Here is a 13,363-nt window from a genome sequence, read left to right on the forward strand (position 1 = left end):
AATGTTTTGGATTTCTTCAGATAAATACCCACAAGTAGTATGAATGAATCCTTCTTTGTCTCTTGTTATAGCCTTTGTTTTAATGTCTATTTTGTCTGGCATAAGTATTGCTGCCTCATTTTTTTTTTTCTTGTCATTTCCATTTTCATCTTTTTTCATCCCTTTACTTTCAGTCTGTGTATCTTTTGATCTGAAGTGTGTCACTTATAGGCAGCATATGTAAGGTCTTATTTTCTTCTTCAATCAGCCACCCTATTTTTTTATTGGAGCATTTTAATCAATTTACATTTAAATTGTTGGTAGATATGTAGTTATTACCATTTTATTTTTCATACATATTTTCTTTGTGTGTTTTTTTCCCCTTCTTCTTAAAGAAGTTCCTTTAACATTTCTTGTAGTACTGGTTTGGTGGTGATGATCTGATTTAGCTTTTTCTTGTCTGGGAAGCTCTTTAACTGTCCTTCCATTCTAAGTGATAGCTTTGCTGGGTGGAGTAATCTTGATTGTAGTTCCTTGCTTTTCATCAATTTGAATATTTTTTTTTTTCCATTCCCTTCTGACCTGCAAAGTTTCTGTTGAGAAGTCAACTGATAGCCTTATGGGAGGTCCCTTGTAAATTAACTGCTTTTCTCTTGCTGCTTATAAGATTTTCTCTTTGTGTTCAACCTTTGGCGTTTTAATTATGATGTGTCTTGGTGTATGTCTCTTTGGGGTCATCTTGTTTGGGACTCTGTGCTTCTTGGGCTTATGTGTTTGTTTCCTTCATCAGGGCATTACCTCTTCAAGTAGATTTTCAATTCCTTGCTCTCTCTCTTTTTCGTCTGTTACTCACATGATGCAGATGTTGGTATGCTTGATGTTGTCCCAGAGATCCTTTAAACTATCGTCATTTTTTGGATACTTTTTTCTTTTTGCTGTTTTAATTAGATGTGTTCTGTTACCTTATCTTGTAAATCACTGATTTGATCCTCTGCGTCATCTGATCTACTGTTGATTCCCTCTAATGTATTATTCATTTCAGTTATTGTATTCTTCATTTCTGACTGGCTCTTTTTTATGTTTTCTATCCTTATTTTTATGTTTCCTATCTCTTTGTTGAAGTTCTCCCTGAGATCCTTGAGACTCCTTATAACTGGTGTTTGGAACTCTGGATCTGGTTGATTGCTTATGTCCATTTTGTATAGTTCTTTTTCTGGAGCTTTGTTTTTCTCTTCATTTGGGATATGTTTCTCTGTCTCCCCAGTTAGGCTACCTTGATGTGTTTGTTTCTATGTATTAGGTAGAGCTGCTATGTCTCCTGGTCTTACTAGAGTAGCCTTAGGTAGTCAGTGTCCTGTTGGGCTCAGTGGCACAGTCTACCTAGTTACTTGAGCCAGGTGCTGCATATATGTCCCTTGTGTGTGTTGTGTGTGCTCTCCTGTTGTAGTTGAGCCTTGATTGCTTGTAGCATGTCTGAGAATGATTAACCCTTGGACTGATTGGTTGTGAGGACTGGCCCTGACTACAGCGGAGAAGTTGCTATGCAGGGGTTGAACCTGGGGAGTAGGATTTGCTATAGCAGGACTCTGATACCTGCCCAGTCTGCCCTTTGGGTGTGTCTTTTGTGGAGGTGGTTGGGTGGTGCTCTCGATGTGGTCCAAGCTGATTGGACCACACCCAGTACCACAGGTGTGTTGGTACTGGGTCCTCTTGGGAGGAACTCTGTTGTAGGCCAAGGTCACTGCTGCCTATTCCCTCTCTGGTGACACTTGGTATGAGCTATAAAGTGATCTGCAGATAGTTGCCATTTGTGCTGGGATTGCAGGTGCCTGGGAAAGGCTCAGCTATGAACTGAGGATGACTGCCACTAGTCCGAGCTTAGGACTGCTCAGCAAGAGCTATGGGGCACACCAAGGCCAGGTGCTGCTTGTTTGGGATTTGTGAACCTTTGAGAGATTTTAGGAAAGTCTTCAGCATGAGGCAAGACAGGCCGTTTGTATGGAAAAGACACTGGAAGTAGCCTGGATAGTCCAGCAAATTGCATGGGCAGGGTTTTAGGGAATTACTAGGGCAGGGTGAATGGGATTTGTCAGGTTGAAGGAGACTCAGATATGGCAGCTACCTTTGTCTGCACACTGGGTGAGAGGAGGGCTCAACAAAGGAACAATGGTTTCTGTCAGCTCCTTCATCCAGGAGAAAGCTATTTCTCCAGCCCTGCCCTGATGTCAGCCAATTCAGTTTCTCCCTGTATGTCCCTGTCACCATTTGAGCTGCTGCCCAGCACCAGAGCTCAGAGTAAGGGAGCCCGTCAGTGAGTAAGTCTATGTGCAGGCCCTCTAAGAGGAGTGCCTGGGACTCCAGCCACCCTCTGTCTCACTCAGTCACAATCTCTGTTGGTCTTCACAGCCAGAGGTTATGAGGACTTTTCTTCCCGGTACTGGAACCCTGGACTCAGTAGTCTGGTGTGAGGCTGGGACCCCTTGGTCTTCAGGCAGGACTTCACAGCCAAAGTATCCCTCTCGATTTTTAATTGGCACATATGAGTGTATGATCAGCCCTTTCCATGCCTCCAACCCTCCTACCAGTCTTGATGTGACTTCTTCTGTATTTCCTTAGTTTTAGGACTTCTCTTTTCAGTCACACTGCACATGACTCTCAATGATGGTTGTTCTGTAGTTTAGCTGTAATTTTATGTGGTCATAAAGCAAGCACAGGATTTACCTACTTCGCCCTCTTGCCAGAACTCCCAACTCCATTCTTTTTATTTTTCTTTGGCCCATGGCATAATAGACTTGCAATTATTGATTTCTAAGTATATGAGCTGTTTCTCAGTCTCATCCCCCTTTTGTAACCTCTGGGCCCAAGTTTGTACAGCCACTGAATCTTTGAAGGCATTCAAAAGCATTGCTCGGCGTGTCAGTCTTTTGACTTTTTCGTATTAAATTGGCATTTATCCCTCAGGGAAAAGTAGTCCTAAATATCAAATTACGTTTCTGGATTATTTTCTCCAAGATCTTGGTCTTTAATCTTTTACTGCTTCTTTAGCTCTCAAATGCATTAGATGTTCAATTTGTATAGATACTGTCAGGAAGAGGATTGTTTTGAATTACCAGAAATGGAAGTCAAGACTCCCATTACTCAACACTTGATTTCTAAGTGCAGATAGCAAATAAAATGTCATTTTATTGGAATTTTATTTGGATTCTGTAGGAATATTTGAATATACAAGTTGCAGATTTTATGACATAGATGAAGAAAGCTTGACACCTATTCTTTCATATGGATGATAACAACTCTAGTAAAGGTTAAAGAATTTATGGAAACAAATCTTCAATTAGCTTTTTCAGTCATGAATTTCTTGTTCCATTTTTGTTACACTTATTAACATCTTACAGTCTTTAGTTATCAACTTGTTCATATTTTATTATTATTTTTTTCAATTAGTCATTTTGTCCAGGAAGTCCTCATGTAGATTTAAAAATTAATATTTTATTTTGCTTTTATCTTTTAAAAGCTTAGTGAATATTTTCTTTGCTTTGAAGACCAGAGTATCTGATATGCATTATAACTGCTTTTGAAAAATGTGTTCCAAATATAAGAGGTTAGCCTATTTCGAGTCTATTACATCAGGAAATAGTTCAGGGTGTAACCAAAGGGTATGTTTGCACTACACTGAAAATTTCAATATTATATTATACTTTAAGAACTAATGGTTGGCATTAAAACCTGCCTGACATTATAATTAATTGAATGTTGTTAAATCATGTACACATTGATGGACCTAAGTAAATCTAGTATTATATATCTTTGATTTATTTCTACTACTAGCACAAGCCTAATTACTTTTAGAAGGACTATTAATTTCATATAAAAATATGCATTCATCAAGTATTTACCCACTTACATTGGGATAGAAACTGTTCCTATATCAGAAACTATATTCTAAGGGAGAAAAATAAACAAAAATATATAAAATATGGAAAATCATGATTAAAAAGATGAGAGGATTGGAAGTATGGGAATATGGAGTGTTGTTTTAGATAGGATGTTGACAAAGTGTTTGTAAAGAAGTATCATCTGAGCAGAAACTTGAATAAAGTGAAGGGAAAAGTTATTTCTAAATTAAAGAGAGGAGAATTCCAGGCCTAAAAAATTGCAAGTACCAAAGCCCTAGGACAGAAATAAGCATAAAATAAATTGTAAGTAGGCCATTGAGAGACTGGAAAGTGATAATGTCAGGAAGTTGACCTGAGATTAGTTCAAGTAGAACCTCGTAGGCCTTGGTAAAAATTTTGGATTTTTTTTCCCCCAAGAGTAATGAGTATCCACTAGAAGTTTTGATCAGGGAAATATTGTGATCTCGTTTTCATTTTTAAAACACACCATGGTGATAGAATTAGGAGTAACACTGTCCAGGATGTAAACAGGTAAACCATGTAAGTGGTTTAGTAGTAGAGTCAAAGATGTGACAGCACTAGAATTGGTGAGATGAGGTAGAATTTGGTGTGTAGTTTGAAGGTAAAGGTGACAGGACTTGCTACTGGATGGGATGTTGGAAAATTCCAAAGTATTTGGTCTGAGAAATAAAATGAAGAGTTCCCTGAAATAGCGTGGACGGAGGTGTTAATTTAGGAGTAAAAATAAAGTGTTGTTTTAAATAGGGTAAGTGTGAGATGCCCATTAGATTCCAAATGGAAATTATGTAAGCATTTATCTGTAGCTATCTACAAATATAAATATAAACCTGAAAGTTAGCAAAGTATGCTGTAGATGATATTCAGAGTCACAAGTCTTGAGATTAGTTGGGGTGGGAATGTGGACAGAGAACAGAAGCAATCTAGAGACTAAGTCCAAGTGCACTCCAACATTTAGAAGATGGAGAGGAAGATTCTACAGCAAGATTGCAAATAATGGCTAAGAATTAGGAGTAAAACAAAGCATGCAATGATGCTGAAGCCAATGGAAATATGTACAACCCCACGATCATTAATAACCTATGATTCTAGGTAACTTAACCAAAAATAATCTTCAATATAACTTATTGAACTAGAAATCTGGAAAGTTATATTAAATATAAGCCTAATATTGTACTAATAACATCTAACTAGTGAATAATTAAGCCCTTGGAAACAAAGTATATATCTGTGATTATAATAAAAGGGTAATTAATTCTATGGTTGAATAAAAAAGTGGAAAAATATCATTTAAACATATTACACTAACTGTTTCTCATGACTCCTTTTGACTGGGTTTCACATAGTCTCATAAAAGGGAATTAAATATAAAGTAATGAATATAAGCAAAATACAAGGATCTATGCTGATATTATATGCAAAGATTTCTCACTCCTTAAAAGTTAACTTGGTATTGAATGTGTATGACCTCAGAATGCTCAGTCAATACTTGTTGATGTTCTTTTATTCTCTTTGCTTCTTTCCACAGGTGGGGAGGTCCCATACACAACTCTAGCTACCCGAATGATGATGGGAGCTTGGTGGCTATTTGCTTTGATTGTCATCTCGTCTTATACAGCAAACCTTGCTGCTTTCCTCACTATCACCCGCATTGAAAGCTCCATCCAGTAAGTAGATGAGATTCCAGTAGCCACAAAGTGTGAGAAACGACAGGAGTGGCAAAAGCTACTTAAATAACTATATGATTTCTGATAATAAATTTATAACTACCTTTTGAGTAAAGGCTTAATTTTGGGATATGCAGATGTCACAGGATAGTCCAACTCCTGAACATACAGAATTGGTAGAGCACTTTTTTATAAAATAAAATTCTGGGGATAATTTGAACATTACTTCCTACATTTTCCTGGAAGGATAACACATATTTGGAATTTTAACCACCACAATGTATGGGCCATATTTTGAAAAGGAGTTATATTAACATATATGTGTATATGTGTGTGTGTGTGTGTATATATATATATATATATATATATATATATATATATATATATATTTCAAGTTTGACACTCTCAGTCTTTTCCTTGAGTCTGTCCCATTATGCACTGAGTAAATAGATAGACATCAATGACTGATTGATAGATAGATGATAGGTAAGGAGAGAAAGAAGAAGGGAGGAATGGAGAGAAAGGGAAGAGAGAGAGAGAGAGAGAGAGAGAGAGAGAGAGAGAGAGAGAGAGAGAGAGAGAGAGAGAGACTAGCTATCAGGAGATAAACCAGGTTCTGTCTCTTTAATACATTATAGCTAATGTAGTTATTATAGCTGCTGTTTGTCCAGATGCAGTGGTGGTCAATTTTCATTAACTGTGGTGCACTTGCTCAAATCTTAAAAGTTACCTAAGTCAATGATTCAATTCACAACACCATTCTCACGAGTTCTGAGAGCAAAAAGCCAGATTTACCAAGACCAGTTTGCTTTTATGGTGTCGTGCCATAATCAGCACCACAACACAACTTCTGCCTTATTAGAACATAATGTTCTATATATTGGTTTAACAAAAATTTCCCTGAAAATATTTTATTCATCCAAATACAGGGTAGTTTGAATTTTCCTAAAGTTGAGGAACATTTATTTTTCAAGAAAACCGACAGTTCAAAATTAGAATAATTAGATTTGTCAATGACTTCATTGGGGATTTAACTCATTCTTAAAAGAGAATGTAAGATTTTTTTTCTTGCCTTTAAAAATATTTAATGAAGTCTATTAGTAGCCACACTATTATAACATAATCCTAAAAATAAAATAAAAAATTATTGTTCTGTAAAGAAGCAGGGTATTTTTTTCCCAAAATTCAACAGACACTCGATTACTTCATCCATTTATGAAAATGATGTTTCCAAGTTCTGTCATCAAATTATGCTCCTTGAGTTGTTTCCCCAAGTATATCTTTGGTGCAGAATCTTCAGACCCTCTCAGGTTATTACCCTTATAGCCAGTTCTATGTATGTCATAAGTTATAAATGGTACAGAGTAAAGCTCATGGAAAGCTTGGACTGATGCCCCCATCAGAATCATATTTTAAGCAATAATGAAAATGATTACAACCACCCAACCAGAAAATCAATGAAATTAGTAAATTTATGAAAATAATAATTAATATTTATTAAGCACTCACTAGATGCAAACTTTGGGCTAAATGTTTGACATGCATTGGCTCATTTAATATTTACAACCATTTTCTGAAATATATGCTGTTAACAACCCATTTTACAACTGAAGTTGAAAAGATAAGTAACTTGCCCCAAATCAGTAGTTAATGTGATTAACTAAAGACCAGACTTTAAATCTTTTCGATTCTTAAATCTTTGTTCTAACTGTACCATACCAGTTCCCATTCCACACCCTTGTCCTTTTGTATGGCCCATGTTTTTAGAGATTATGAAAGACATGTCATAGCCTTACTCTTCGCTAAGTATAAGAATGTAAAGGATGGCATTCTTTAAATCCTCAAGTAGTCTGAAGAAACAAAGCATCAAAAGTACAGAGATTTTTGTGTTGGGCCAATTCTGTAGAACATAAGCAGATTATATGTATAATTGATATCTGCCATTCAGGGTAAAACTGCTTGGAAGGTCCAATCAATAGACATCACATTAAGAAAGATAGCTTTAAAAATTAAAAGGGAATATTTTATCTGACCAATATACTTCTTGTCAATTATGTTTAACTTGTCACATTTTGAGTGTACGCAAAGCTAAAAGGCTGTGTAGCTCAACTCTGACTTTGAAGCATTTTTAATAAATAAATGAAGAGAATTTTAAATAAAATAACTGATTTTATACAGTAAATGATAAAAATCATAACAATCAACAAAACTTATGTCTAATAGTCACTGAGAATTTAATATGATTTATTAAATATATTACACATTTTATCTCATTGATTCCTCAAAATAACCATAATATAATAATACAGATACTATTTTGTAGCTAAAGGAACAAAAATATAGAAGTTAAATGCTCAAGATTACACAGTCAGCCATATCAGAACTGGAAATCTAACCCATAGCAATCTGATACTAATCTATAACCTTATCTACTGACGTTTTTTCTTATCTAGTAGTTGTTCTTACAATTTGTCTGCTTGAGCCACTGTTTCCCTGAGGTTACAGAACTTATGACATGTATGTATGAGTTATTTAGTCATTACTAACTCTGCCAGCATTAGTTTGTTATCTACCTAGACGTTAATGCAATGGCTGTAGGAGCAAGAGCCTCTATCAAATTTTTACACCAGTAAGGTTTCTATAAAAATAAAATGTAATGAAAAAAATAACTTTCATGTTTTCCTCAACTATAGTTTCATAGTCCAAAATAACTGAACATTCTATTTTTTTAAGAACTTATTTCTTCCTAATGCCAACTCACATTAAAAGTCAACAGTGGGTGTAATAAATCTCCCCTTCCTTCTAATCTTATACTAATTTTGAAAGGGAAAAATTAGAGCCAAATAAGTTTTAAAAAAACCTGATTCTCTTCACAAACTTAAAGATGTCTTCTAATTTCATGCCTCAGCTGTGTTGGTAAACATAATTGCTTTCAATATTTCTTGGAAACATTCAAAATTCCATTTAAACAAATGTCAAACTTTCTTGGGAAATTCTATGTCTGATTTTTTCTTAGAAAATATAAAAACCTTTTTTTTTTTTTTTATAATACCATCCAATGTTGTGTTTCTTAATTATTTGTATTCTTAAGATTTGCTCATCATTAAATGAAGCAATGCTCATCAGTGAACTTTTTTCCAGCCAATTTTGTTCTGCCATTACCACACATGTATCAATCACATCTTCATCCCGAATATTCAAAGTTGCTTCTCCAGACCAAAAGAGACAGAGGTGGTTAGAGGGATGTCAGGGAGAGAGGGCGGAAAGCAGCTACTTTTGAACAAATTGTTGACAGAAACTCTTCTAGTTTGGTAGGATAAATTTAATAGATTTATTCTTGGGAAGCTAAATACATTTTATAAAATCTACCCCTTTTTGAAAATTAGATAGTTATTCTCATCTAAACTTTTAGTTGAACTTGTCGTTAATAAAAATTTTGAAAGCGAATTTTTCCTAGTAAAGATAACTCATAAGTTTTCTTTCATACCCCTTCAATGATGAGGGAAACTCAACATGACTATGACAGATTGTGACAGTTGGGAATGAGTAGTGTTGACATATACAGTCCAGCTTCTAAAGGGAAAAATACACAATTTCTACGAGACCTTAGTGACATTTAGGCTTTTTCGTTGTCATTGAACAGTTGCAACACGTAGCTAAATTGTTTTCAAATACCTAGAAATGTACTTTTTTTCTGTTGGTAACCAGGCTAAATATGTGGCGATGGTGAAATGGAGCATGTGAAGCTTTGAAACTATTTTCAGAGTAAACACTGGGTAATAACATTATCCACATTAGCTCCATTAGTCTTTGTTGTGATGCAGTTTTCAAAAACCTACTTATTTCACATATAAAGTTGAAAATAGCTACAGGGGAAATTATAGTTATACAGTTATAGTCATTAATAACTTTAGTCAGATTGGTCCTTGGTGATAAAACTTGAGGTCTTTCATTTCCTAAGGCTATAAAGTAAGCTTGAGTCTATTCAAAGGGATCCCAACATCCCATCATACTTTTAAGTTTAATGAATATTCATTCTCCCTAATGGTTGAGGTTTGGCTAAACAAAATATTGAGTTAATGCAACCACCGAATCAAACTAATTTGGGATAAATTTATTTCCAAGAATATGCAAAAAGATTCATAAATATTCTGTCCAATGGAGGAGACCACTTTTCCCCAGCATACCAATAACAGGATTTTTATATCCACATTTGTCTACATTTGGAAAAGTAAAAATATTATTGAACAATTGTTTTTCTCAGTGCAACACAGTGAGTATGAGCTAGGCTGGGCTTAGAAATCTATATGTCTGCTCCCAGTCTGAGGACAGAGAAAATGGTTGCAACTGGCAGGTACTCTTTAATGAAACGATTTATACCTTTCCTTTGCCCTCATGCAACTATGTAACTATCTTTAGCAACTCAGTATTAAAAGAGATCATTACAATTATGCTTTTGGAAATGGAGGTGTTCCGAACTATAAAAACTCCTTAATTAAATATTATATTAGCTTCATTCATTTAGTTCAACTAATTATATATCTATATAGATATTTAAACACTGTGCTAGGCATTTAGTCTATAAATATATTTAGGTATTATCGCTGAGTCACAATCTATTTGGAGAGACAGCAGTGTAGAATTCAGTGACATAGGGGTTATGATAGATTTATTTATAAAGTGTTGTGCGAACACAAGGGAAAGAGTAATTTAACTCAGTAACTTGGAGAAGAGGTGGAGGAGAAAGGAACGAAACTGTCAGGCATCACAGAGGTTCTCTGAGGTATCATCAGAAAGTTTGAAGGATGAATTTCAACAGACTGAAAGGATTGCATACCTGGGAACATTTGTAAAAGCAACTGAGATGTGAAACTCCTAGGAGAGTATCTAGCAAAGGCTGAATGATCAAAATATGTTAATTTCCTTCCTGGATTGGGATGGGTGATATGAGTGTGGTAGAAAATGAAACAGAGAAGGAGGGTGGGACAAAATCCTGAAGGCTTGTTAAGGAATTTGGAATTTTTCCTGGAGATAATGGAGAATCACATCATTTAAAGACAGACATCTTTATCTGTGGAGAGAAGGAGGCGTGGGAAAGAAAAGATGTAAGACTGTATAGAAACTCATTAGAGGTGACTAATGTACATGTTTTAATGGCATTTAACAAATATGTGTCTACTTGATATAAACCTGACCCATGTATCTTCTTGTTTCAAGGGTCATTTACTTAGGAAATTCATAAGGATTAATGGTAATTTAAGAGAAATTTGGCTTGAAAAACTTTATATCTCTAGGCTAACATTTACATTTCAAGTGAATGCAGGAATACAGCCTGAGTTCATTTTTTTAAAAAGATACATAAAGAAAGGGTGTGGTTTACTACCTCTTAGCTAAACAGATAGGGAAGAAGAAAGTTACTAATGTGAAGACATTCTATAAATTACTCTGAAAAGCCTACTTTTCAGATTCAATTTTGCAGAAAATTTGCATCTCAAGGTCTGCATTCATGGACTCCCTCCTGCCTGCTAATTATTTTTAGATTTGAGCTATCAAAAAGGAAGTCAGACTTATTTTTATTCAGTTTTAATGCATTTTCTTGTTATTATGAAAATAATACAAGACTATTTTGAGAAAATAGAAAAAATATAGTAAAATTTTGAAGGACAAATCATTAATAATCCGTTATCTGTCATGCAGCAATAAATTCTGTCAATATTTAAGCAAACTTTATGTTAATTGTTTATTTTGAGGTGATTATATATACACAGGAAATTGCAAAGATATAGTACATATACCTTTCACCTGGATTCCCCCAATGCTTACATCTTAAATAATTACAGAACAATATCAAAAACAGGAAATTAACGTGGGTATAATGTGTACATACAGTTCTGTGTCATTTTATCACAAGTGTGGAATGTCTAACCATCACAGCAATACAGATACAGAACTATACCATCATTACAAAAATTCTCATTCTACCCCCTATAATCACGCTAACTCTTTTTTCTCCACAGTCCCACAGTGTTTGGCAACCAGTGATATAGTCTCCATTCCTGTAATTCTTTTCATTTCGAGAGTGTTGTATAAATTGAATCATACAGTATGTAGTCTTTTGAAAGTGGCTTTTCCCCTCAATCAGCATAATCCCCTTGAGATCCATCCAAGTTGCTGTATGCATCAATAGTTCATTGATTTTTATTGCTGAGTAGTAATCCATTAAATGGATTCACCAGTTTGTTTAACAATTTGCCTATTTAATGGCATTTTTGTCATTTCTGGTTTTTAGCTATTACAAATAAAGCTGATAAGAACATTTATGTGCAGGTTTTTGTTTCAATATGTTTTCATTTTTCTGGCATAAATGCCCAGGGGTGCAATTGCTAGGTAGTATGGTAAGTGTATGATTATTTTTAAGTAACTGCCAAAATATTTCCCAGAGTAGCTAAACGATTTTATATTTCCACCAGCAATGTATGGGAATTCCAGTGTCTCTGCATCCTTGGCTGCATTTGGTGTTGTCACTCTTTTTTTTTTCAGCCATTCTGATAGGCACATAGTGATAACTTATTGTGGTCTTAATTTGCATGTCCCTAGTGGCTAGTGTTGTTAAATATCTTTCCATGTGCATTTTTTCATCCTTATATCCAGAAAGGTCGCTTCATGCCTTTTGTCCATTTTCCTTTTTTTTAATTTTTATTGGGGAATATTGGGGAACAGTGTGTTTTTCCAGGACCCATCAGTTCCAAGTTATCCTTCAATTTAGTTGTGGAGAGTGAAGGTCATTGGCCCATGTGGGAATCGAACCAACAACCCTGTTGTTCAGAGCTCATGCTCTAACCAACTGAGCCATCTGATCGCCCCATTTTTGTCCATTTTCTAATTGGATTATTTGGGAATTTTTTTTTTTACTGTTGAAAGTTCTTTACATATTCTAGATATTGGTCCTTTTTTTTTTTAGATATGTGATTTGCAAATATTTTTTCCAAGTTCGTTGCTTGTCTTTTCATCCTCTTTACGGGTCACATAATAGAACAAAAGTTTTGAATTTTGATGAAGCACAACTTATTTAAATATATATATATATATGGATTGTACTTTTGGTGTCATGTCTAAGTCCTAGGTCCCCAAAAATTTCAACTGTTTTCTTCTAAAAGTTTTTTTGTTTTACCCTTTTCATTTAAATCTGTAATCCATTTTGAGTTTTGTATTAGGTATAATGTTTGGATTGAGATTCATTTATTTATATATTTTTTGCCTGTAGATATTCAAATGGTCCAGCGGCATTTGCTGAAAATAATTATATTTCCTTCAGTGAATAGGTTGTACACCTTTGTAATGAAAAATCAGTTGGCCATACTGTGTGAGTCTAGGTCTGGGTTCCCTATCTTTTTCCATTGTTCTACTCCTATGTATCCATCTCTCTTCCAGTAAAACAAAGTTTTGATTACTAAAACTTGAAATCAAGTAGAGGAATTCCTCCCACTTTTTTTCCCCCAGAATTATTTTAGCTATTTTATGTCCTTTGACTTTCCATCTAAATTTCAGAATAATTCAATCTATATCTACAAAAAAAGTATTGATAGGATTTTGATAGGAATTGCTTAAATCTGTGTGTCAGTTTGGGGAGAATTCACATCATCTTTACTATGTTGAGTCCTCCAATTTATGAATATGATGTGTCTCTCTATTTATTTACATCTTTAATTTATTTCATCAACGTTTTGTAATTTATAGCATATAAATCTTATACATGTTAGATTTATACCTATGTATTTCTTTTTCTCCTAGTGATTTTAAATG

The 13,363-nt window shown here is 34.6% G+C and overlaps 1 protein-coding gene across 3 annotated transcripts in view; it reads left to right on the plus strand.

Annotated features, from left to right (window-relative positions):
• Window positions 1–13,363, plus strand: part of GRID2 (glutamate ionotropic receptor delta type subunit 2) — a 1,331,224-nt gene that overhangs the window by 1,043,574 nt on the left and 274,287 nt on the right. For all 3 annotated transcript variants that reach the window (XM_019741137.3, XM_074323476.2, XM_019741134.3), the window contains exon 12: window positions 5,422–5,560. In XM_019741137.3, the coding sequence (XP_019596696.3) occupies window positions 5,422–5,560 (139 nt within the window). The remainder of the gene's footprint in view (window positions 1–5,421; window positions 5,561–13,363) is intronic.

This window comes from Rhinolophus sinicus, chromosome 1 (genome assembly GCF_057876585.1).
Source record: "Rhinolophus sinicus isolate RSI-liver-muscle chromosome 1, RSI-T2T, whole genome shotgun sequence".
NCBI classification, from domain to species: domain Eukaryota; kingdom Metazoa; phylum Chordata; class Mammalia; order Chiroptera; family Rhinolophidae; genus Rhinolophus; species Rhinolophus sinicus.